Raw genomic sequence first — 25,758 nt, 5'->3', positions numbered from 1 at the left:
ATTGATCCCTCCATTCAAGTGCCACCTTCTATCAATTTATTATTGCCAAAGACATTATTTTGCATGTATGCACACACCCCACATAGAAATTTGGAAAATGAATTAGGCTTGAAATTATTTTTTATGTTGAAGTTTATGCAGATTAAGGAGTCTGCTTCCTCAGCATTCTTTTTATCTAAGTTTGGAGTGCTATCTTATGTCCCCTTGGTAACGATTGCTGCTGTTCTCCATGTCCTCCTTTTTGTTTGCCTTACACATCTGCCTTAGCTTGACACAAGAGATAAGAAACTCTCATATGGCCAATGCCATCTCCCTTAGCTTATCAAAGGTTCTCGTAAGTATAGGTTTGTTGTGTTAATGATATCAACATCATTAAAGTAAAACTGCCTGTAAATCAAAACCATTGTCAATATAACCATGCAGAGTATATTCTTCTTTTGTGTTCCAGACTATCTTTATTTTTTGACAAGTTGTATGCAGCAGAAACCCAGGAAACAGTATTCTGTATGTCATCAATAATTGAAAATAAACACACTCTGTAAGTAAAAGTTACAGATTGTTCCCTGGGAACATCTATACTACTTCAGGATAGTTCCTGGTCACAACCACAGTGAATGTACCTACAATTTTGATGAAAAACATCAACTGTGAGTGTAGAATCTTCATCAACCATTGCTAAGGCATCTTGCCATCCTGGTAGAAACTAGATTTGGTTGTTTACTTTTCCTTTCCTTTTTTGCTTGTTTGTTTAGCTGAGTTTTCCATTCATTGCCCAACAGTAAAGAGTTGGACACAATTTAGTGACTGAACAATAATAACAACAAAAGTTCTCAAAAATTGAATGGTTGTGAATTAAAATGTACTGGGTATATAAAATTGAAAAGGCTATTGTAGAACAAAATTAAAAACTGAAAATAATAATCTAGAAAATGAAGAAACTTAGATAGCAGAAGAGTTAAATAATTTGTTCATGGTCGTAAGCTTAGTTAGGGACAAAAACCTCAGGCTCCTTGATTCTCAAGCTACCATTCATCATTTATAGTTTCTATTATGGAAAATTTCCATCACAAATAAAGAAAATAACATGATGGATTTCAATGAAGTCATCACCTAGAGAATCATTTGCCAAAAATTGTTTATAAACTTTGATTAAACTCATTTATATTTTTTTATTATAAAGAATTTTTCTGAGTGTCTTTTACCATCCCTTATGATAATGCATGTCTTTATGTTGGGTCATCTCATTCTTAGAATAGGTTTATGAAGACCAGCACTTTTATGCTCTTCAAAGGGCCTGTTTTTCTGTCCAATGGTGAAGTTTCACATTAGTGGCAAGCACTGTATGATTGTTTTTCTCTTTTTCCCCAGTAATTTAAATTATTTACATTTCCTGGCATAGAGCATTGATTGACATGTCTAAGAAAGAGCTAAAACATGAAAATATACTGTAATAGGAATGTTTTTCATGGTAAGCATCATTGTTACTAGTTGACATAAGGTAGATTTGGTTTTTATCATGCCAAGAGGCAGTCTTCTATTTCTGGTTTACTAAGTGATTTTTAAAAAATCAAGAATAGCATTGGATTTACCAAATATCGTTACAGAATCCATCTTAGTGATTTTTGTTTTCCTTCATTTGTCTTAATTTAACAATTTTAATTTGTCCACATTAATAGACTGCCTAATTTTGAAATGTTATAGCATTCTTGGTATATACCCAACTTGATCATACATGGCATCTGAAGTCAGAAAGAATTAGACTTTAGTCCTTGGTTTACACTTAGTGGCTGTGTAACTCTGGGGTACATTTGCTCATCGATAAAATGATGATAATAATAGTTACCTCGTTATTATATAACATATCACACAGGGGCTGACTCAATAAATGATACTACATGCAGCACGCATCTTTATCAGAGTGAATTACTCATTTATATACTATTGAAACTATGTAGGAAGTATGCCAATTAGGATTTTTGTAACTGTCATTATAATATAAATTGGGATTTGTGTATGTGTGTGGGTGCATTTCTGTCTCTTTTGTGTAAGGAAGTTCTAATCTTAATAAAGTTAGATGGGTGGTTGTCTATCATTTTCCATATTCTGAAATAGATTTCATTACTGGGAATTACCTGTCTCTAGGATGTTTTCCCCCAAAAGGCTAGAGCATAGTAGCAGTTAAGACAGACAAATCTGGATTCAAGTACTGTTATTCAGCTGATTATCAGAAGGACTTTGGGCAAGTGACTAAACATTTTTATATCTCAGTTTCCTTATCTATAAAAATGGTGGTAATATAACAGCACTGTCTCTCAGAGTTAATGTGAGAATACAGCCAATATTTCAGTTCAGTTCAGTTCAGTTCAGTCGCTCAGTCGTGTCCGATTCTTTGCGACCCCATGAATCACAGCACGCCAGGCCTCCCTGTCCATCACCATCTCCCGGAGTTCACTCAGACTCATGTCCATCGAGTCCGTGATGCCATCCAGCCATCTCATCCTCTGTCGTCCCCTTCTCCTCCTGCCCCCAATCCCTCCCAGCATCAGAGTCTTTTCCAATGGGTCAGCTCTTCTCATGAGGTGGCCAAAGTACTGGAGTTTCAGCTTTAGCATCATTCCTTCCAAAGAAATCCCAGGGTTGATCTCCTTCAGAATGGACTGGTTGGATCTCCTTGCAGTCCAAGGGACCTTCAAGAGCCTTCTCCAACACCACAGTTCAAAAGCATCAATTCTTCAGCGCTCAGCCTTCTTCACAGTCCAACTCTCACATCCATACATGACCACAGGAAAAACCATAGCCTTGACTAGATGGACCTTTGTTGGCAAAGTAATGTCTCTGCTTTTGAATATGCTATCTAGGTTGGCCATAACTTTTCTTCCAAGGAGTAAGCGTCTTTTAATTTCGTGGCTTCAGTCACCATCTGCAGTGATTTTGGAGCCCAAGAAAATAAAGTCTGACACCGTTTCCACTGTTTCCCCATCTATTTCCCGTGAAGTGATGGGATCAGATGCCATGATCTTCGTTTTCTGAATGTTGAGCTTTAGGCCAACTTTTTCGCTCTCCTCTCTCACTTTCATCAAGAGGCTTTTTAGCTCCTCTTCACTTTCTGCCATAAGGGTGGTGTCATCTGCATATCTGAGGTTATTGATATTTCTCCCGGCAATCTTGATTCCAGCTTGTGTTTCTTCCAGTCCAGCGTTCCTCATGATGTACTCTGCATAGAAGTTAAATAAGCAGGGTGACAATATACAGCCTTGAGGTACTCCTTTTCCTATTTGGAACCAGTCTGTTGTTCCATGTCCAGTTCTAACTGTTGCTTCCTGACCTGCATACAGATTTCTCAAGAGGCAGGTCAGGTGGTCTGGTATTCCCATCTCTTTCAGAATGTTCCACAGTTTCTTGTGATCCACACAGTCAAAGGCTTTGGCATAGTCAATAAAGCAGAAATAGATGTTTTTCTGGAACTCTCTTGCTTTTTCCATGATCCAGCAGATGTTGGCAATTTGATCTCTGGTTCCTCTGCCTTTTCTAAAACCAGCTTGAATGTCAGGGAGTTCACGGTTCACATATTGCTGAAGCCTGGCTTGGAGAATTTTGAGCATTACTTTACTAGCATGTGAGATGAGTGCAATTGTGTTGTAGTTTGAGCATTCTTTGGCATTGCTTTTCTTTGGAATTGCAATGAAAACTGACCTTTTCCAGTCCTGTGGCCACTGCTGAGTTTTCCAAATTTGCTGGCATATTGAGTGCAGCACTTTCACAGCATCATCTTTCAGGATTTGAAACAGCTCAATTGAAATTCCATCACCTCCACTAGCTTTGTTTGTAGTGATGCTTTCTGAGGCCCACTTGACTTCATATTCCTTAGTAAACATTTACTTTGTGACCCTTATGGGCCAGGACTGTGTTCACTGTTATCTGAAAAAAGATTGAGCTGGTAACTTAGCAAGGGGTCATTGACAATTAAAACTTATTGTTTATGTTATTATCAACTGATGTATACACTATATAAGCCAAGAACCTTAATAATAGTAATTCTGCAGTTATTTTTATTCTAGTTTTAAAGTATCAGCTATTTTTTGTACTTAAATTTATTGGTTTCAGCTTTTTAACAATATATGAATATACTTAGGTAGAAAGCTGAGTAAGTATTGTTTTTTGTTGTTGTTGTTAAGAAATTGACAATTTGCACAAAATTTCTATTGTAGTGTTGGATAAGAATATCCTAGAAAGTAACTTGGGACAGTGTTTGTGATAGAATAATTCTAAAGGACAGTGAGAAGTTAAATAATAATAGTAATTTTTAAAAAGCCCCTAATACTCTCTAAAGATTAAAAAGGTGGTGAACACAATAATAATGAGAGATTTACTTTGTACAGCTTTCAGCTAGGTAGACTTGACTGTTGCTAGCCTTGACTGCGGCTGCTGCTGCTAAGTCGCTTCAGTTGTGCCCGACTCTGTGCAACCCCATAGACGGCAGCCCACCAGGCTCCTCTATTCCTGGGATTCTCCAGGCAAGAACACTGGAGTGGGTTGCCATTTCCTTCTCCAATGCATGAACGTGAAAAGTGAAAGTGAAGTCGCTCAGTTGTGTCTGACTCTTAGCGACCCCATGGACTGCAGCCCCCCAGGCTCCTCTGTCCATGGGATTCTCCAGGCGAGAGTACCGGGGTGGGTGCCGTTCCTTCTCCAAGACTGAGGAACTACATGACACCATTTAAACTCCCAGGAGAATTTTGGCTAACAAGATGAAAAGGGGGCTTTTTTTCTTTAGAAACTAAAATATAATGCAAGTTCTTTTAAAAAAATAAGCTGGATTAAAATTAATAGGCAACTCAGAAATTAGTTCAACAATACTTTTGAAACACTTAGCTAGTGTTTATGTTAAAGACAGCAAAATGAATCATTTATTGTTGAAGAGGTATTTTAGGTGTTACTGATTTTCTTTTTCTTGTGAATTTATTTGGAGAACTTGAGTACTGTCTGCTTTTAAATCATTAATCACATATGGTACACATTAACCATATATTGTCCATGATCAGTGCATTTTGGTGGCCTATGCTAATATCAGTATAGTTATTTGTTTAGAAAATGTGTTGACATAGTCTAGCTCTTATAGCATAGATTGACATTATGATGTTTTAAGCTAAATGATGAGTCAATGATGAAATAAAATAAAAATATAAAATGAAATGCTAAGACAGAATTTCAATTTAAAAATTAATTTATAAATCTGTCCTGAAAATATTTTCATAATTTGTTTTTATGGTATTTTTTGGTATAAAACGTAACAGCAAATTTGAAATAACTGATAGGTCTGATTAAAATAGGAAATTATATTATCTTTTTTTCAAAGAAATATGGAATAATTTAATTTTGACTGAGAAAGCTAATCAAAAGCTTAATGTAACCAAACCAGTTCTGCTGGGTTCACATTTGTTGCATCTTGGTCCAAACTTAAATGGTTTCCACATCTCTTACTCACCTATAATTAAGTGTAATCATTGAATCTTGTGAGTTAATCATAGACTATAACTTGTTAGTTGTTAATTGGGACGCAGCCAAAGCCAATATTAAATATTATTCTTTTTTTTTTTTTTTTTTTTTGATGTCTAAGCATACTCTTTGGGCTTCCCTGGTGGCTCAGCTGGTAAAGAATCTGCCTGCAGTGCAGGAGACCTGGGTTTGATCCCTGGGTTGGGGAGATCCCCTGGAGAAGGGAATGGCTATTCACTCCAGTATTCTGGCCTGGAGAATTCCATGGACTGTATAGGCCATGGGGTCACAAAGAGTCGGATACAACTGAGTAACTTTCACTTTCCAAGTATGCTCTTTGCTTGAAGAGAAAGTATTTGGTTAGTTTTTCTATTCATTTTTCATGGTAACATGGGTACTATCATTATGATTCCTTGCATGAAGCTTTCTCTTAAATCTGGCATTCTTGCACAGCATCCTGGATACAATTAGTTCAAATTAAAAAATGGTATTATTAAAAGTTAGACTCATGCTTACAAGCCTAGAGAGAAAGGAAAGATAACAATGATTGAGAGGCCTTTTCAAACAACTAAGATAAAAAATAATTTGAAGAATTACGATTTGTAAGTGAAAGCTTGAAATATTTATGGAAGTATAGGGTTAAAAGAGTCTAAAATATGGTCGTTATGTTTCTAAGAGAGAAGTTAAATGAATTAGATAAAGAGACAAGACTGTATTAATATTTCTAATCATGACCTAAAAAATTAACTAAGAAAGTTAAAAAATTATAATTAGAATATTTCTAATGGGTCAATTCGTATTTCAAATTTCAGCACATCTATCCCTAGTGGCTCGGAGGTTAAAGCATCTGCCTCCAATGTGGGAGACCTGGGTTCGATCCCTGGGTTGGGAGATCCCCTGGAGAAGGAAATGGCAATCCACTCCAGTATTCTTGCCTGGAGAATCCCATGGATGGACAAGTCCATGGGGTTGCAAAGAGTCGGACACGACTGAGAGACTTCACCTTACCTTACCTTACCTTATCTATTAAATTGAGACTTTCCTGGTGTCTCAGTGTTAAAGAATCTAACTGCCAATGCAGGAGATGCAGGTTTGATCCCTGGGTCAAGAAGACCCCCTGGAGAAGGAAATGACAAGCCACTCTATTATTCTTGCCAGGGAAATCCCATGGACAGAGGGGCCAGGTGGAGTATAGTCCATGGGGTCACAAAACAGCCAGACATGGCTTAGCAACTAAACAACAACAACGACCTGTTAAATTATGTCTATTATTGTGATAAAGAAATAGCTAATGATAATTTATATAAGGAGTGAATTGCCATGCCCTCCTCCCAGGTATCTTCTCAACCCAGGAATCCAACCCATGGCTCCTGTGTCTCCTTGAAGACTTCATGTAATAGTACTGTACATTGCTTTTTTGATATAATAAAACTGGTTACAGAATTCAAATCTATATTTCCTTGCTTATTGATTGTAACACACAGACTTTATCTGCTGTAAGGGCATTAATATTTCTTTTTAAATATTAGGTTTATCACTACTGGAAAACAACAGTGAAAGCCCACTTTTCCTTTTCAACAGAGTCACAAGTTTTATTTAGCAGAAATCTCCATGGCTGTCTTTGTTAGGATGATGATATTTTCTATTGAATTTGATTGGAAGTTTGAACACATCTTTCCAAAATGACAATACTGAAAATGATTTAAGTAAATCTGTTAGCTGGGAAGAAAAAAGATACAAGGTAAGAGCAGGGATGCAGACAAAGATGCTAGGTCAAAACAGGGAGGGAGGAAAAACACTGCCCATTTCTTTAGTTGGTCCCATTATAGAGTCTTTGAGCATCTGGCAATATCCAGAGTTATAATAAAACCTAAAGGGTATTGTGGATCCATTTCTGTTCCCAGGGCTTCTGAAGTATGAGACAATCTGCTCTGACCCTAGTGCAGGTGAAAATTTAGCCAACTAGTAATTCTGAACACCTGGACCCATTTAATGTCCATGAAATAAAAGTTGCTGGGCTCTGCCTACCTCCATCTTGACAAGTTTGTCAGTGTTCAAAGCATCATAAAATGACAAGGATTTTGAGGCTCTAGGGCATTCTCATGTGGCCTCTTCTACTTCCAGGGGATCTTAAAAGGTGTGCAGAGGGAAGCAGCATGCTGTGACTGAAAAGCATCAGTTTGGAATGAAATAGTCTGGGTTAAATGTGACTAGATGTTTTAGCTTAGAGAAGCCACCTACTTGTTTTGAGTTTCAGGCATCCTCCACATGATACCTCTAAGGCTGACAAATAGAGTTACTATGAAGATTAAAGGTGTGAAGGTTTGAAAAGTAATTGATTTATCATTTGGTATATATAATAGGAAGTATGCTAGCATCTCTCTCTTTCCAAAAGGCTTACTAATATCACATCTAAACTGCAATCTCTTTTGAGCACCTTTGGATCCCTTCTGAGAAACCTAGTAGTTAAGTATGATTAAGCACACAAAATCTGAAACCAGATTGTTTGAGACCAAATCACAGCTCAGATGCTTATTAGGCATCTGTTTTGGGGCAAGTTATTAAGCCCTTTGAGGTTCAGCTCCCTCATCAAATAAATGGAAATAATAGCATATATTCTCATATAGTATTTCTTATAAACTGCTTAAGAGTTACTACAACATGGCAAGTATCCAGGAAGGATAGCTTTTAACATCACTACCATCACCATCACCACCATCATCAACTCATCATCATGCATCTGCTACCAAATACGGACTTTCTTGAATTTCTGCTCATTAGGGAAGCTTTGGCACTAATGTTACAAAACAGTTAATAAGTTGGATATGGTTTCCATTTAGCCTTAGAAGATATTTGTGATTAATTTCTCAATGGATTTTTATCTTCTCAATGAGTTTTGATTTATTATCATTTTGAAGGAGTGGGCATGTTTGGCAAAGGAATTATATAAGTTGGATATGAGAACACAGCATATTACTCTTGCTATGATTTTAATAATTAAAGATTTATCATAGATAACTCAAACATTGGAGAATACAATTAATCAAATCAGACATGTTTTCCTATATGGCATTGTCTTTTCATTTAAATGTGTCTTTGTACTTTGATGGGTAGCCACTCTTCAGTACTAGCTTCATAAAAAAGGGCATTTTTCATAGACAAGCATTGTCCCTTTGCTCATCAGAGTCAGTGACCAGCTCTACCCTAAAGTTCTCAAGGTTCTTTTTTACCCCTAATATAAGGGATTGGTTATTTGAGGGTGAGGGAAACAAAGAAAGATCTAACTAAACAGAAGGAATAATAAAGATCCTGAGTCGGGACCAAACATGTTACATTCATGTGAAAGGAAGTCCTTTGTGATATAACAGTGAGAAAAAGAGAATGTATGTTCTTTGGGTGGATGGCTAATAACTTGACTTTGCTTCTGATGGTTCTCTCTCCATCAGGCTTTGCTCTGTTATCAGAGTCCACAAGTCTCTTCAGAATACCCTCTGGCTCTTCCAGGGGAACCATGAAAAGGGATGATCTCAAGGAACCCCGGGGCTTCCCTGATAGCTCAGCTGGTAGAGAATCTGCCTGCAATGCAGGAGATCGCAGTTCAATTCCTGGGTCGGGAAGATCTGCTGGAGAAGGGATAGGCTACCCACTCCAGTATTCTTAGGCTTCTGTGGTGGCTCAATTGGTAAAGAATCTGCCTACAGTGTAGGAGACCTGGGTTCAGTCCCTGGGTTGGGAAGATCCTCTGGAGAAGGGAACATCTGTCTACTCCAGTATTCTGGCCTGGAGAATTCCGTGGACTGTATAGTCCATGGAGTTGCAAAGAGGGGGACAGGACTGAGCCACTTTCAGGGAACCCCCAGTAATCACTGCTGTTGAGAAGTTAGCAATGAATATTTACCTTAAGTTCAAAATGCTCATACATTATTCAGATTTGAGCAGTTTGTGTGATTTCGCCTTCAAATTTCTAAGCCAAATTGCAGGAAAAATGTTATCTTCTGAATTCACTGATTCAAAATTTTTCCAGAAAAATAATTGGTTGAAAATGTATCTTCTTGTTTGAAGCGACTAGTTCATTACCTGAAAACTTGCATTTTAAGGACTCAAGCACCAAACTTTGTTGATTTTTCTCTTTCAGGTGAACAGGGAGGTAAAATGGTCAAAGGTGAAAACTTTTCTTTCTTCAGCTAATTTGTAGAGGGTACTTGAAAAACAAGTCAAATGATTTCAAACAGTATTTGTAAGGTGGAAAGTGTACAGAGAACTCTTGCTACATCTCGAGATAAAAGAGCTCTCTAGAGAAATGAGTTAACAAGACATTCTACCCCACAAAGAAACTAAACGTGTTACATTAGCTTTGAAATATAAGCATAGAATGATGAATCATTTTTTGACATTGTAGAAGTAAATGACTTTTAGAAAATGTGGTGAGTCCCTGTTGATTCAGAAAGGCTTTATATATTACATTTCATAAAACACACTGATGAGTGAAACTTAGGAACAAACAGTTAGACGAATGTCAAGATACATACTGTTAGGTTCTACCTTTATATCAACAATTTTCCATTCTTAAATTGGAAGATTTTTAAAATGTGATTAGCCATTTATTTTGCAATTGCTTTATGTCTGCAAATGATGCAGTTTAGTTTTTTGTGCATAATTCCTTAATCTAGTTTAATCTTCTAGATAAAATTTCTGAATAATGCCTACATATGTTCATACATAATTTACATTTCTGTCTCTACAGAGAGTCCATGTATTTATATCTGAATCTGCATATGTATATAACAGCATCTGTCTTTTTATTCATATATATTTTCCTCCGCAGGGCCTATGTACATACTATTTCCTCTGCCTGGAAAACTCTTACTCTCATTGCTGACTTTTTCACGTCTTCAGCTCCTCAGCAAGGCTTTCCTTAATCACTCAATGCCTCTCATAACACCCTGCCCTTTTCCTCTTGACCCTTAGCATACTTTATATGCTAATATAAATTTTAATATATAAAGAAGTTATTATATAAAGAAATAATTTTAATATATAAAGAAATAATAAGAGACTTAAAGCTTCATAGACAGGAGCACTGTCTATTTTGTTAACCCCTGTTTATCCAGAATTTGGCAAAATGTCAGGAGTACAGTATAAAATCCATCTGCATTTGTTGAATGAATGAATCAGTAAATAAATAAATACAAGTGAAGACTTACACAAGTTTAGTATTTTTTGTTTCCAGAATTTTAGTGTCATTTGTCCAAGGAAATTATATAATTTAGAAAAAAATGAATGTATATAAACACAATCAACATATACCTGTTTAAAATTTTAAATCCTGGGAAGAGTGGTATAGCATTTTCATGAAATGTACGGCATCTAATAGAAACTAGCTGAATGTTTCTTATTATTGTATTTTCATGACAATATTATTGTTTTATTAAGACAAAGAAAGGTCATAATCATCAGGAGCTTCAGCCTTAGAGATTTTATATTCTCTTCTGAAAACTTTTCTGCTAAAATTACAGATATAAACATAGATTTATTTTTGATGGCTACAGAAATCATTGCTTACCAAACTGGGGATAATAGAACCTTGCTGATTCTATAGAAAATAGCCTTTGGTAAATGCCTTTGTCTGCCCATATGTTGTTGTTGTTTAGTTGTTAAGTCATGTCTGACTCTTTTATGACCCCAAGAACTGTAGCCTGCCAGGCTCCTCTGTCCATGAGTTTTCCCACGCAAGAATACTGGAGTGGGTTGTCATTTCCTTCACCAGGGGATTTTCCCAACCCAAGGATTAAACCTGTGTCTCCTGCATTGGCAGACAGATTATTTACACCGAGCCACCTGGAAAGCCTACCCATATATATATACACCTTTGCTTTTTCTAAGGATATAGACAGGTAGTCCTGGGCTAGAAGTCAACAAAAAGTGAAAGGTAGCCCTGTCAGCTTTTCTCTTGGAATGTGTTTCAGATTAAGTCTCTGCTCAAGGCTTGTGGAAACCAAGGTAGCATTATTTAAAAGTCAGTTCATCAAACACACTTGAAAATATTATCTCACTATTATTTTTCTGGTTTCAAGTCAAAATGTACAAAATTTACAAAATTGTATCCCTTCCAAACTAACCTTTTAATTTCATGTATATTTTATAATCATTCACTGAGTCATTCAAATTTTAAAGATTTTTAAAATAACTGTATTTATTTATTTTTGGCTGTGCTGTGTCTTCATTGCTGTGCAGGCTTTGCTCTAGTTGTGAGCAGAGGGCTACTCTCGAGTTGTGGTATATGGGCTTCTCATTGTTCTAACTTCTTTTATTGCAGAGTGTGGGCTCTAGGCACACAGGCTTAGTAGTTGCGGTTCCTCAGCTCTGGAGCACAGATTTAATAGTTGTGGCACAACAATTTGCTCTGTGGCATGAGAAGTCTTCCTGGATCAGAGAGTAAATCTATTTCTCCTGCATTAGCAGGCAGATTCTTTACCGCTGAGCCAGCAGGGAAGTCCCTAAAGATTTTGTTAATATAAAGACTAACTTTACTTTACTTACAACCTGGTTACTAAGATAATATTTACCATGAAGAGGACTGAAGCCACCATCCAAAGATATTTTATCTCTTATGTCTGAAAGATAGTGTTCTCTATGCTGTGGAAATTTGAAAGTCAGACCATAATTGCATAGTCAGCTCTCCATGAAAATGATGGTTCTGGGATACAAGTAAATGAAATCCACAAATAGTCCCAGACTTCTGTTATAGAAAAACTAGTTTACGTAGAAATTCCAGCAACTATTGCCACTGGGAGAGTTGAATGTCCTATACCTGTCGTTTCTGGGCAGGAATTAATAACAAGCAGTATAACAGCCCAAAGACAAGGAATCAAAGAGAAGCAGAGAAACAAAGGTTATGGTTTTAATTAGCAGCTGAAACCCAGTGTTTATTTCCTACAGTTTCCTGAATGACCATAAAATGTGACCAAAGCTAATTTAACACCCAACCACGGGTTTAAAGGTTATAATAAAACAAATTTTAAAAACCATAAACAAACAAGCCATATCTGATCAACCCACTGAACTTTTGATAGGGCTTAAGCAGGTGTCACCTTATATCTCCATGCAGCAGCTCAAGAGGTTTGTCATGATGCCAGACCACTGGGCTACATGTTCAACCCAGAGATCTTACTGTGAAAAGTTAAGAACCTGAGATGGGTCACCAGTCAATCCCTGCTTTTCACTCTGCTTAATTTCTGCTGTTTGATTATTCAAGGCAAGAGAGCTTAATGATAATACACATTCTTTATATGTAAGGACACATTTAAAGATGCATATTTCTATTTTATGATGCCTATTTATTTTAGTGGATGGAAATGCAGAATTAATGATCTTAAATAGCTTTATTTAAGAATAGTTTTGCTTTATTTCATCCTAGAGTTGTGTGGCATCATGCAGAGATATGCTATTTGAACCATGAAAAGTATGATGAAAAAGATTTGAGATTTATGAACCCATAGCCACACTGGGAAAACTTCATAATGGTTGGAGAATGTCTTTTAAAATATAAAAGATAACAGTAAAGAATCTGCTTGCAATGTGGGAGACCTGGGTTAGATTCCTGGGTTGGAAAGATCCCCTGGAGGAGGGCTTGGTAACCCATTCCAGTATTCTTGCCTGGAGAATTCCTATGGACAGAGGAGCCTGGTGGGCTATAGTCCTTGGGATTGCAAAGAGTTGGACATGACTAAGCTACTAAGCACAGCAAAATCCAGTATAGGCTCAACTGGTAAGCAAAATAAAGATAGTTTCAAAATACCAACAGTAAGATGATTGCCCCTTTCAAAGACACACCTACCAGTCACTTAGTAGGCAAGTTTCATCCCAACAGTATTCTGATTATTGATTTAATTTCATCTAAGGAGAGATAATGTGAGGAAATGGAGGCATTGAAGAGTCAGTGCTCTCACCAGAATTCAGGGTCTATCTGTCCTCCAAAGAGGGACTCATTGGCTTCTATGCTCACCACCACCACCGAGTCCTGCAAACGTGGTAAGCCGTGTGATCTTACCCATAAAGACAAGTCTCTCCATCCCCTCTGATGAGAAGGGTTATACTTTCTTGGAAAAAAAAACAAACACATAAGGTTTACAAAAATTTCCTAGGTTATTCTGAAATATCGATCTAGTGGGATATTCCCTTTCCCCTAATAAATTGAAGAATTTCTGATTTAAAAATATAACACCATCCTAGATCTCAGCTATTGTATAAACTTTGAAAAAAGTCTAGGACTCAAATTCAAATGTAGGTGCCTTTGATTCATTTCAAAAAACTAACAAGTCTGTTCTTCCTTTCTCCCTCCTTCTCTCCTTCTCTCTCCCCCTCTCTCTCTTTTTATTTTGTCTCCCTCTCTACTAACCACTGAGCAATCCATTTAGGCTTTTCATAGAATGATAGTATCATTAACATTGGAGGGTTCATAGAGGGGTGTCTAATCAAGCAGTCTCTGCTTCAGTACAACCAATGGCTGGACAGTTTATACCATAGGTGAGCATGATTAGATTTTAGAATAGTCCCTCTTAAGCCAGCTGGTAGATGCTTTTACTTTGGTCCATTCTCAGATTTTCCAAGCTTTCGTTCTCAGTTTTTCTTTAGCTTTTTTATTTGCAAAGTGGTACTTCACAAACTGTTGTGAAAATCAGTCAAGGTACTGTATGTTCTAACTGCATTGCAATGACCATATAATTCAAGCATTGTTTTAATTAACTTCCATCAAACTACTGTGAAGTAAAACATTGTTTTCCAAATGTAAGAATAGCAATGATAGAAGTAATAATAATAATTGAGCTCAGAGGTGCTGAGTGGCCATTAAGTGTGCTAAGAACTTTATACGCATTATCTCATCAAAAGAAAATTGCAGTGTGATGAAAACATCCTGGAATTAAATAATGGTGATGCTTGCACAACCTTGCGAATGTTCTAAAATCACTGAAGTGTATGCTTTAAAAGGACAGATTTTATGGTAGGTGAATTAGATCTCAATTTAAAAAAGAATGTGTAGGTGCAAGAGCCTTGGAAAACTATAAGCACAGAGGTAGTCCTCACAGTGCTGTGAAGGAAACAATAAGGAATAAGTCAGTTTGGGTTTTTTTTGTTTGTTTTTTTACTCTCAAGTTCTTTATCATATGGTTGAGGAGTTACAACAGGTACATAAAAACTAACACCTAAAACATGTAGTCTGGGTTGGGGGGCTGTCATGAGCTTACAAAGTTTTATTAGACAGTCTGAGGACCAGGAGATGAGTATAAGCCTCCAGAAGGGTGATACCATTGTCAGGATGTAGTTTCATGGAATCAAGGAAGCTATAGCAGTCTAAAGAACGGGGGCACATTACAAAAGATATATTGTCCTCCATGAAGATTTGGTGAGTAAATGAAAATATGATTTTCTTAGAATGCATGAGCCTTTAATGATATCTCGCTACAGTGATCACTCTAGATTTTAGCCACTTCTGGTTCTTTATCATGTGGTGCTGTGAAATGTCATCAGCCAAAAAGAAAGGTGTACTTCTCAATAACCCTGCTCTTGACTCCATTCTTTGATTTCAGGATCTTGTAGAACATGGACACATTGAAAATACTTTGTCTTTACAAAATTCCTCCAACTTGATGAGGTTTCCATACTTATATTTATTAGCTGTATGATTTGAGGCACATTATTTAAACTCTCTGAGCAGATAGAGAAAATAACACTTAGCTTTAGGTCAGCTAGGAGTTTCAAGTAGATTCCTGGTATGTTTCAAAAGTCTATTATGAGAATGCCTCATTCTATTATTACTGAATGGTACTCAGTGAGCCCTGTAGTGTGTAGGGCCCAGAAAGAAAGACAAGAGGCAGAGAGAACATATCTTCTACATCCCTGAATGTCTTTGATATCCACTGGATGGCTGACAGCTGTCCAACTGGCTTGCTTCTGCCATATAGTCAAAGGCTTCCTGAGACACTTGGAAACCTTCCTCATAGAGCAGCTCTGCTCCTTCTGCCGATCCCTCCCCTCTTTTAAGGGTATGAGTATTTTCATGCATTATTTATATCCCCTTTATCTCTCCAATTTGATTGAAAACTTTCTGAAGGGCGAGAACACACATGACCTGTTTGTATTGTCTGATGCTTATCAAATGCAGAATTCATATTATTCAATTTTGTATTTATTAACTTAATGAAGAAAAAAGTATTAGTCAGTAGGGAAAGTGGAAGACAGGGGAGCAGTGACCTTCTGTTTTTGAAATGGTGTGGGGTTTCTATTGGGGAGAGAGTACATTGCCAGCTCAGTGCCAGGTTAAAATGACTAGATCCAAACCATGTGTTGACCTTAGAGTCCATCTAGACAGGTAAGCACAATTTCTACCATGCAGACCCCTGAGTCACTCACTGGAAAATGTTCAGGGGTTAAATTAGCAATTATCTGAATTGGTATCTCTATTTTGAGGTGAGAGAACAGATGCCTCTCTGACTCTGACACTTTGCAGTGTCACTTACTCCCAGCAGCAGTGACTCTAGGTCTCAGCGTCATCATCAGCCTGAAAATCTTGTTCCCCAATGAGGATTAGTCTCTGGAGGAGCAAAACACAACATTTAACCTGACTCTGATTTTAGTTGACAATGTAGACTTGGACAATGGGGACTGTTCTGTACAATAGGAAATGAACCTGAGTATTGAGTGCGTTTGAAGACATCATCCAGTTCTCTCCACAGTGGGGCCCTGGAGTCCTGAGCTCCACTGTGTGGCACAACAGAAGCTTATAGACCACAGCAAGTCTCCTTGCTAATCTACATGCCATGCTGGATTACACACTTATTGATTTTGTTCAGTGGTATTAAAAGAGTATGATAAATAAATGAGCAACAAAAAAGACACTTTTTCTTTCTTTCTTTCTTTCTTTTTTTTCAACTGTTTTCTTGGACATAATTGAGCTAAACACTTCTTCCTAACAACCCCAGAATAGGGAACAAAGCAGTGGACATATCTGTATGCCATAGTATATATATTTTGTTGTATCTATTTCATATGCATATAGATTGAAATATATCTGCATCTTGAACATACAAACATCCTGCTTGAAGTATGCCCAAGATATTGAGTAAATCATTAAATCCAGATCTTGGTTAAAACAAATATTTTTCAAATGAGTATGTGATTGCAGATGGAACTAAGAGATGAATTAACTTTAGTGTCACTGGCTAAATCTTTCAAGCTCCTTCCTGCTGTCATCTTTCATGTTTCCTTTTAACTTGGTTTAATAATATAATCCTTATTGTGAAATCAGCTTATGTGAAAAAATCAATAATTACCTTTGTCACTATTTATTTAATGAATCCATGGAAAGACTTCATTAAATTATAAATGCCTCGTTACTGATATTCTCATAATAGACTTTTGAAATTATTGTGTGAGCCAGTTATCTATTTTAAGAAAGATACAGTGTTGAAAGATAAGTACATGTCCGGTGAAACTACTGCTGGTTTTGCTAATGCAATATTCATGAGAATTTGCCAGAGACAATCACATTTAATCCCAGAGAATAAGAATTTGAAATGAATTCTTTTAAATTGTAATTATCCATTGGCAAGAAAGTTTAGCAAGTTTTATTGTTTATGTAATTGAAATGACTTTCTATCCTGTTAATATGGGAGGGGTGTGTTTTGAGAATATTTACAGTTTCTGAATAGAACTATAAATATTGGCTCTCTAAATATGCTTGATATCAATAGTTTGTTGTTTATGTGCCTTTTTATTTGTTTTTAGGGGAAAAATTGGCCTATTGGCTATTATTTTTACTTAAACTGTTTTTTAAGAACTTGATGCAACCTGGAGTGGAGTAAATGGTATCTGTGTTAGGGTACAGCCTATTGTTTGAACCTACTCAGGTGATAATTCAGTTCTCGTTGACTCTGGACCTTGAATCCATGAAATGTCAAAGATGTTGGAAACTGAAGGACCAAATTAGCATATACAGGAAAATATGAGCATTGTTTAGAGTCAGAAGCTCTCCAAGTATCACCAGTTCTCTCTTAACAGTCTGTTTTGTTGCAAGAAATGAATCCCTGAGAAATCTGGGAATTTCTTTACACTAGAAGATATATATTTTATCACATATGCATGGGGCCTAGAAAAATGGTACAGATGAATCTATTTTCAGGGCAGAAATAGAGATGCAAACATATGAAATGGACAGGTGGACATGGAGTGGCAGAGAGGAGGTGGAATGAATTGGGAGATTGGGATTACCATATAACACTGCCAGGGGTAACATGGATAGCTAGTGGGAACCTGCTCTATAGACCCAAGATGGCTGGGATGGGGTGGGGAGTGGGAGGGAGATACAAGAGGGAGGGAATGTATGTGTACGTAAAGTCAATTCACTTCATTGTACTGCAGAGATTAATACAACATTGTAAAGCAACTAGACCCCAATAAATTATATGGTGGTGGTGATTTAGTAGCTAAGTCATGCCTGACTCTTTGAGATCCCATAGACTATAACCAGCCAGGCTCCTCTGTCCCTGGGATTTCACAGGCAAGGATACTGGAGTGAGTTGCCATTTCCTTCTCCAGGGGATCTTCCCAATCCAGAGGTTGAATTCACATCTCCTGCTTGGCAGGCAGATTCTTTACCACTGAGCCGTGTGAGAATCCCCAATAAATTATATATATATATATAAACTCAAAAAAGAAAATAAACATTTTACATTTCATATTGTCAAAAAATATAGGGATAAGGTAAAGGACTCTTTTTCAGATTTTGGTGCGTTTTGTATCTTTAGCATTATAGCGTGTCTATTCACAGAACTTGAATCTCCTTCATGATTAGAACTCTGATGAAAATAGCCTTCTGCAGCCTTCCTGTCAGAACAAGTAGTAAACTTTAAGAACTTCTTTCTGTCTATTCTGGGATAAGATACATGTCTATAATAGAAGAAACACTAAAGCAATCAACTCTAGAGTAACAGATATCCTCACATGCTTGTTATGATGAAAGAGTGGATTCCTAGGTTGTGACAGGGATTTAAAACTGTTCCATGGAATATTTCTTCTTTACTCCTGTAAAGTCTAGGAAAAGTCTCATTATTACCTTGGTCCCTCTTGGATAATGAAAAAAAGTCCTCTGTTCATGTGGGTATAATTTCAGCTTATGTGTATGCTCAGTCTGTCAGTCATGTCTGACTCTTTGCGACCCCATGCACTGTAACCTGCCAGGCTCCTCTGTCCATGGAATTTTCCAGATTAGAAAACAGGTGTGAGTTGCCATTTGCTACTCTGGGGGATCTTCTCTTGAATCTCCTGCATTGGCAGGCAAATTCTTTACTGCTGTGCCACCTGGGAAGCCTTTGTGACCCCATGGACAGTAGCTCACCAGGCTCTGCCATCCATGGGATTTTCCAGGCAAGAATACTGGAGTGGGCTGCCATTTCCTTCTCCAGGGGATCTTCCCAACCCAGGGATCGAACCTGTGTCTCCTGCATTGCAGACAGACACTTTACTGTCTGAGCCACCAGGGAAACCCAATAATAAATACAGTTTCAGTTAAAGCCAGTCTCTTATGCCTGCTTGGGCTGCCTTGGAGCTGCTACTTGCACTGGGTGAGGGAACAGGGTCACGTCTCCTCTTACTTCCAAGGCCTTTACTCCTCCTGCTCTCTGATTCCTCCAGGTTTGAAGCAGGAGAAGGAAGAGGAGATAAGGAGCAGAAATGATCTTACTTGGCTAATACTGTAGTAACCATCTAGCTGGGTTTAGCCCATGCTTAAATTTGGCTCAGAGGAGCGCTTTTGGGGGACATTTTGGTGGGATTTTTTGTGTGTGTGCTCTTAACCACATGGTTGAAATTTCTTTGCTTGCAGTTCCCTGAAAGTGGGTAAATGCACCTCCTTCAGACAGTCATTTAGGATTTCACCTCAGTCCCTGCATGCCCATCACTGCAACTCCATGCTCTTGCTATTGAGTTGTCTTCACTACTCACCACCTCTCTCTCCAGGGACCCTCTTGGATAGAATACAACACTGTTCTGTGCTGGCTCTCTAAGCCATGGTCCATGTGTAATGCTTACGTGTTCTTTCTTCTAATGAAGTATTACACAGGTTAGCCCTGGGGCAGTAGTAACTCCTTGCTCTGCCATCAGAGCATCAGCCAGTTATAGTCTTTCCCCTTGAAGATTTGTTGGGTAAGAGTCAAATCCCAGGCAAGGGCAGCCAGGGTGGCTGATTACCCCCACAACCGCTCCCAACTTCCAGGAGACAAGTATCAAACGTCCTGGGATGTGCCATTAAAGTCCTTTTCCCCTGTACCCCTAAGATAAGGGAAAAGTAACCTTCTATCTTGGAAGTACATGCAAACCACATCACACCCCAATTTTCTCCAAAAGTCCTCTTCTAATTATCAATCGCCTGTTGGTCTTGCCTTTTTAATTGGCTGCAAATTGGTAATTACTCAAGGGTCCCAAAAGTAGTTTTCAGCGCTCTTCTTTGCAAGGCTGGCTTAGGCAGTCTTGTACCTCATTTTGTAAAATGGAAGTTGAAATCTGGCCTTTTTTATTTGTTTGTTTTTTACTTACTGACATGTCAAGATTACAGCTGAAATTGAGACAAAAGAGTCCATTTTAACATCCAGTTATGTCCATGTTAAAGACTGTGGGCAGAAGGAGAAGAAGGAGTCAGAGGATGAGATGACTGGATGGCATCACCAATGCAATGGACATGAACTTGAGCAAACTTTGGGAGATGGTGAGGACAAAGAGGCCTGGTGTGCTGCAGTCTATGGGGTTGCAAAGAGCTGGACATGACTGGGCAACTAAACAACAAATGTCCATGTATCAGTGGCTTACTATCCTCTCTAAAATTATTTTAAGCATGCATTGATTGATACATACAAACAATCTGCAGAGCATAATAAGAGCCTCCATGGTGCTCCTATTCTAGCCAGAAAGATAAAACAAGTAACAAATAACAACCGGATTTACCAAATATGCTACCTGTAGCTAGAGGATGACCCAATATTCCTAAAATTCAGCCTCGTGTAATGATTAGGAGCTCAACCACTGGAGCCCAACCGCCTGGGTTTGAATCACAGCTTTTCTCTTTCTAGCTATATGACCTTAGCTAAATTACTTTATCATTCTGTGCTTCAATTTCTTCATCTGTCAAAGCAGACAGACTAGTACCCCTCTCTTGGAGTTGATAGGAAAAATATCAGAGTTAGTATTGGTAAAGTGCTTAGGACACTATAGAGTTGTTGCTAAAATAAAGATAGCTTAATAAACTATTCTCTAAAAATTTTCTGTGGCATTGTATCACAGGTGTTAAAATATAAATATGCCATGTTAAATATTTTACTGAAAATGAGCAAAGAGGAATCCTACTAAAATGAAAAAATAATGAGTGTTTACACAAAATACCTAGGCTTTAAATTTTTCTACAAAAGTCTTTATAGGTCCTTGGATAAAAAGTGTTCATTGAAATCCTCTTGCTTATCTTCTGAATCAATCTATAAGAAAGCAAAATGCCTTATAACGGCCTATACTTAAAAGTAAGAAACTTGAGAAATACAGTAGAATATAAAAATAAGCCCAGGGTAAAACAGAAGAACAGAGGTCTATGCGGCTTGTTAAATTTCCCTCCTCATTTTGACTGAGTTTCCTAATAACCCAAGTCAGAATGGAAATGTGGTTTTGTCATATTGTCCATCAAGCACAAAACAAATCAAAACACACAAAAATAAAAGCTGTACTAACCTGTTACAGGAAAGAGCTCTTTTGTGGACCCTAAGAAACAGGAATAAGAAAAACAGAAGGGAACAATGATGATGATCAGTGTCCCAAACAACATCTTCAAATACTTCTCTTCAATTAATGCAGTGTTATACAAGATTTTTTTTTAATTAGTACAATAACTCTCAGTGTAAGCTGATATCATACTCTTGCTGCTTAGTTCAATGATAAGAATCCAGCAAGAGGTCAAGAGGATGTGGTCCAAATCTTCAGGTTTCTGATGTACTGATTTTAAATTTCTGCCAGAATGGATGGACTATGTGTCCTTTACATCCCTTTTCCCCCATGTTATTCCTCTCAACTGAGGTTTGACAAAAGGTGAGCTGCTGACAATTTGAGGTTACGTACTCTGACAAGGGCCTGCAGTGCAAGTGTTCTCTGCTACTGATTAAGGGCAAATCCACATCCTTTAAAAATAACTGAACTCATGCTAGAATTGACAGCCCTGCTGTTAGAGAAGGCTTCTCAAAGGCAGAGGGCATAAGCACATGTTTCTCTTTGGTGCTTTGTATAATGAAAGTATAAAGTTAACAGCCACAAATTTTGCACTGAGAATTTGTAATGTTGCTTCGCATAATTCAGAGAGTTAATTTTAGATAGCCATATCTTAACTTCATCTTAGCTTAGATATACACTAAGAATGAGGGAACTGAATTCTAACTCTAGCATCCCTCTTTTTAATTATATGACCTTGAACAAGTCATTGCACCTTCCTGCATCATAATTTCATCATCTGTAAAATAATTTGAATAAATTTCAGATTCTTAGCATAGGAAGATTTTCTGTGTGTGGATAATGATTGCTCACTAAATGCCTATCTGTGTATTCATACTCTATAGGATGATTTTCTATATTGTGAGCCTTTGTCCACATTATATTAAGAATTAGACTTTATTGCTCTGATTTCACCAGTTATTAAAAGGAAGAATTTCAAGCCTCATTTTTCTTGTGAAAATGGAAGGCATGGATTAAAGGAACTATGTTAAAGAACATGAAAGTATATCATTTCACACAGGCAGCTGTGCACCTTGTCTGTGGCAACCCGTAGGAAGAAGGCGGCTCAATTCTCTTGAAAGCATGTGTTTTGAAATATTAATTATCCGTGAGAGAGATGCTTCAAATTCACCCAGATGTCAAGAACATAGCACAAGTTTTAAGACATAAAATCGAAGAAGAGCAACTGTTGCTCTGAAACATGTTTTTGAGCGATACCCTGAATAATCCTTACTAAATACTGATGAATCAGCACAGCTTCACTCAGCTCTTTTTACTCCTCTACTCTCTTCCAGCATCAAGGAAAAATTGGAGTTAAATTCAATGTTGGGACAGATGACATCGCCATTGAAGAGTCCAATGCAATCATTAACGATGGGAAATACCATGTAGTCCGTTTCACGAGAAGTGGCGGCAATGCCACGTTGCAGGTGGACAGCTGGCCGGTGATTGAGCGCTACCCTGCAGGTAAACCAGTGACTGTGGATTGGGGGAAGATTTTATGAAAAACAAACGGAAACGAAGCGTTGTTTTGCGTCCGTTTCACCCCATTGTGGGTTTTCTGAGAAACCATCAAGTATTTATTGGACATTAGAGTCGTGTGAATGTAATGCTATCCTAAACTGTTCTTGATACAGTATACAAATGGCATTATATAGGAGAACTTGAAGGCACACGTTATAGTTTGCAAAATTCCGGACATCAGTGAAACTAGAAAAATGCACACATAAAAGGCACAACATGTCAAAGCTCTTTTTACTGGATCCTTGCATTTGAACAAAGGAAAGGCTTTGTCAAAAGTAACAAAGTTAAAATTTAAAACTAAGAGAGAGAATATTATACCACTTTTCTCTGAAAGAAAATAGGATGATACAGTTCCTTTGATGGTGGTACATAGCTGAAACTCATGAAAGCTGCAGGCGGGGACAAACAGAAATAGTAAAGGAACTCTATCTAGTATCATAAATAAGCAGTTATAAGAACATGTAAGTAAATGACGTTTGTTTTCACTGTCACATAACCATGGGGTTTTACACAGATTCTGTGATACTAGTGTTAGTCATTTCAAATCTATAAAATGAATGTTAATTTATTATTGATAAAATAAAAATTATCTTTCTTCATCATTAATGAGTTTTGTCAGTACTATTGCTGAAACAGACAGTAGGTTAGAAATTAAACCAGCTACTTGTGATTGCATATACTCTCAATTTTTAAAATGCCATTTTAAAGTAAAATTCGAATTAAAGCACAAAGGTATTTTGCTCCAATTATTATCCTTTCCATATTTTAGTACAAAATAGACTACTAGAAACATTGTCTCTTTTCTGTGCACCTCTTTTGGAAACAACTGTTTTATATACAGCAGCAGATTTATAGCATGGTAGAAAGAAAGATTAAAAAAAGAAAATTTCATTTGGCACAATAAATTGATTGCCAAAACTTATATAGAAATTTCCCTATTACAGTATGTGTTTCTTGCAAGAAGTAATTCAAGGAAGTAACTAACTTACAAAACAAAAGCCACTTTTCCTTAGTAGTTACACATAATTATGAAATGAAATATCTGTGATGCCCTCTGGGACCTTTTATAATTTATAACATCTACATACTTAAGCTGCACTTCAAACCTATTCTGTAAATCTGGTGCTTTACAAATATATACTGAATTTAGTGTAATAAAATACTGTCTTCTTCTGAAAATACAGAATTCATAGGCAAGCACATTAATAATACACCCAGTACCTTTTAAAATACTGTCAATTAATAGATACAATAGATATTTCCTGAATTGATGTCATTTGAATCATCCAGGTCTTAAGACTACAATTATGAGAATGCACACCTTCAGTTACCAACGATAATAAGATAAAGGAATGGAAGATCTGGAAGCAAAGTAACTTAAATGTGAATGCAGTGTTATATAGCCCCTGCTAACCCTTATCACATTTACTGAATTCTAATAGAAATGTAATTTTTATAATAACTGCAGCCTTAGTGAAATAACAGGAGTCGATTGGATTTTAATCTAAAATCCAGATTAATCAATACCTATTTACTGAGAGGAAATCATTGCACTGGATACCACTGAAGACATAAAGTAGGGTAAGGTCTAGACCCTGCCCCTGGGGTGTGGTCCTCTGTGAACAGTGGACCTGAGCTTATAAAAGGACAAATCCTGTTACTCTTATATTACAGTGCTGCAGTTGCCTCTTGAAACTTAACTTGGTTTCACCAGTTAACTCATTAAAATTATCTTAGTTCATTAACTTTTCATTCTTGTTACACTTTCCAAACCAGTATCTTTAAGAACCCTGCTCTAGAGAATGTTAATGGTGACCTATGGCAGGAGAGAGGAAGCCCCACCCTCAAATTAGTTTGGGAACTTCTGGGTTAAACTAAGTTTAAAATATCTATACTTGGACTTTATATTAATACCATATTGAATCTCTAAAAGAGAAATACTGTATGCATTTCCCGAGCATTCGTAAACAGAACCTAGTTTTCTGATGTACCAATAATGCATTTAGATAAATATTTTATGTTTTAAAAAACTTCTATACCTCATTATTTTAAAATATTTTATCTGATTATCAGCACTTTAATTGTGTACATACCAGATACTATATTCTAGGCACAGTCCAAAAAGGATGACCTCTGTCTTTTTGTGGCATCAGTCAGTTCAGTCGCCCAGTCGTGTCCGACTCTCTACGACCCCATGGACTGTAGCACCCCAGGCTTCCCTGTCCATCACCAACTCCCAGAGTTCACTCAAACTCATGTCCATTGAGTCAGTGATGCCATCCAGCCATCTCATCCTCTGCAATCCTCTTCTCCTCCTGCCTTCAATCTTTCCCAGCATCAGGGTCTTTTCCAATGAATCCGTTTTGTGGCCTGTTAATGTCCAACTTGAATACTAGTAGCTGAGACTGGAGCAGTATTAATTAACTTATAAAACTTATATAAAAGCACTCACCACAAAGGACTGTAATGAAAACTTAACAAGTATTTGTATTTTTTTCTAGGCTTATATTTTTACACATATAATGTCTTATGTACCAATTAAATGTTTTCTCAATATAAAATATATTTAAAAGTCAGAAGCTGGCAAAATCATGATAATTAAGGAGCAAATCTCTAGAAATACTCAATTTCAATTTCACCTTTTATATTTAGTCAAAGATTCTAAGAGTCCTTCCAGCAAAAAGTGTTTTAGATATAATTAATAAATCAAAGGTGAGCAAAGTTGCAGTTCTTCTGAAGGATATAAGCAAGGGTAAACCACTGAATCTGCCCTCAAGGAAATTAGAGCAGTTGTGAGGAATTTTGATATATACATATAAAAAGTTAATGAACAGCATGTAAAAAACTCAGGGGAGTCACCATGGTTGTCATCAAGCATTTTATTAATCATCTGCTCTGCCTGCATTTCAGCATGATATTGAGATAGGAAATAAGCCATGAAAA

The 25,758-nt window shown here is 37.1% G+C and overlaps 1 protein-coding gene across 17 annotated transcripts in view; it reads left to right on the top strand.

Annotated features, from left to right (window-relative positions):
- The window catches only part of NRXN1 (neurexin 1), a 1,209,846-nt gene that overhangs the window by 998,586 nt on the left and 185,502 nt on the right, over window positions 1-25,758 (top strand). For all 17 annotated transcript variants that reach the window (XM_018055223.1, XM_018055219.1, XM_018055217.1 and 14 more), the window contains one exon: window positions 22,587-22,758. In XM_018055223.1, coding sequence (XP_017910712.1) covers window positions 22,587-22,758 — 172 coding nt within the window. The remainder of the gene's footprint in view (window positions 1-22,586; window positions 22,759-25,758) is intronic.

This window comes from Capra hircus, chromosome 11 (genome assembly GCF_001704415.2).
Source record: "Capra hircus breed San Clemente chromosome 11, ASM170441v1, whole genome shotgun sequence".
Lineage (NCBI taxonomy): Eukaryota > Metazoa > Chordata > Mammalia > Artiodactyla > Bovidae > Capra > Capra hircus.
Note: the sequence above shows the minus strand (reverse complement) of the source record. Positions and strands in the feature narration are given on the sequence as shown.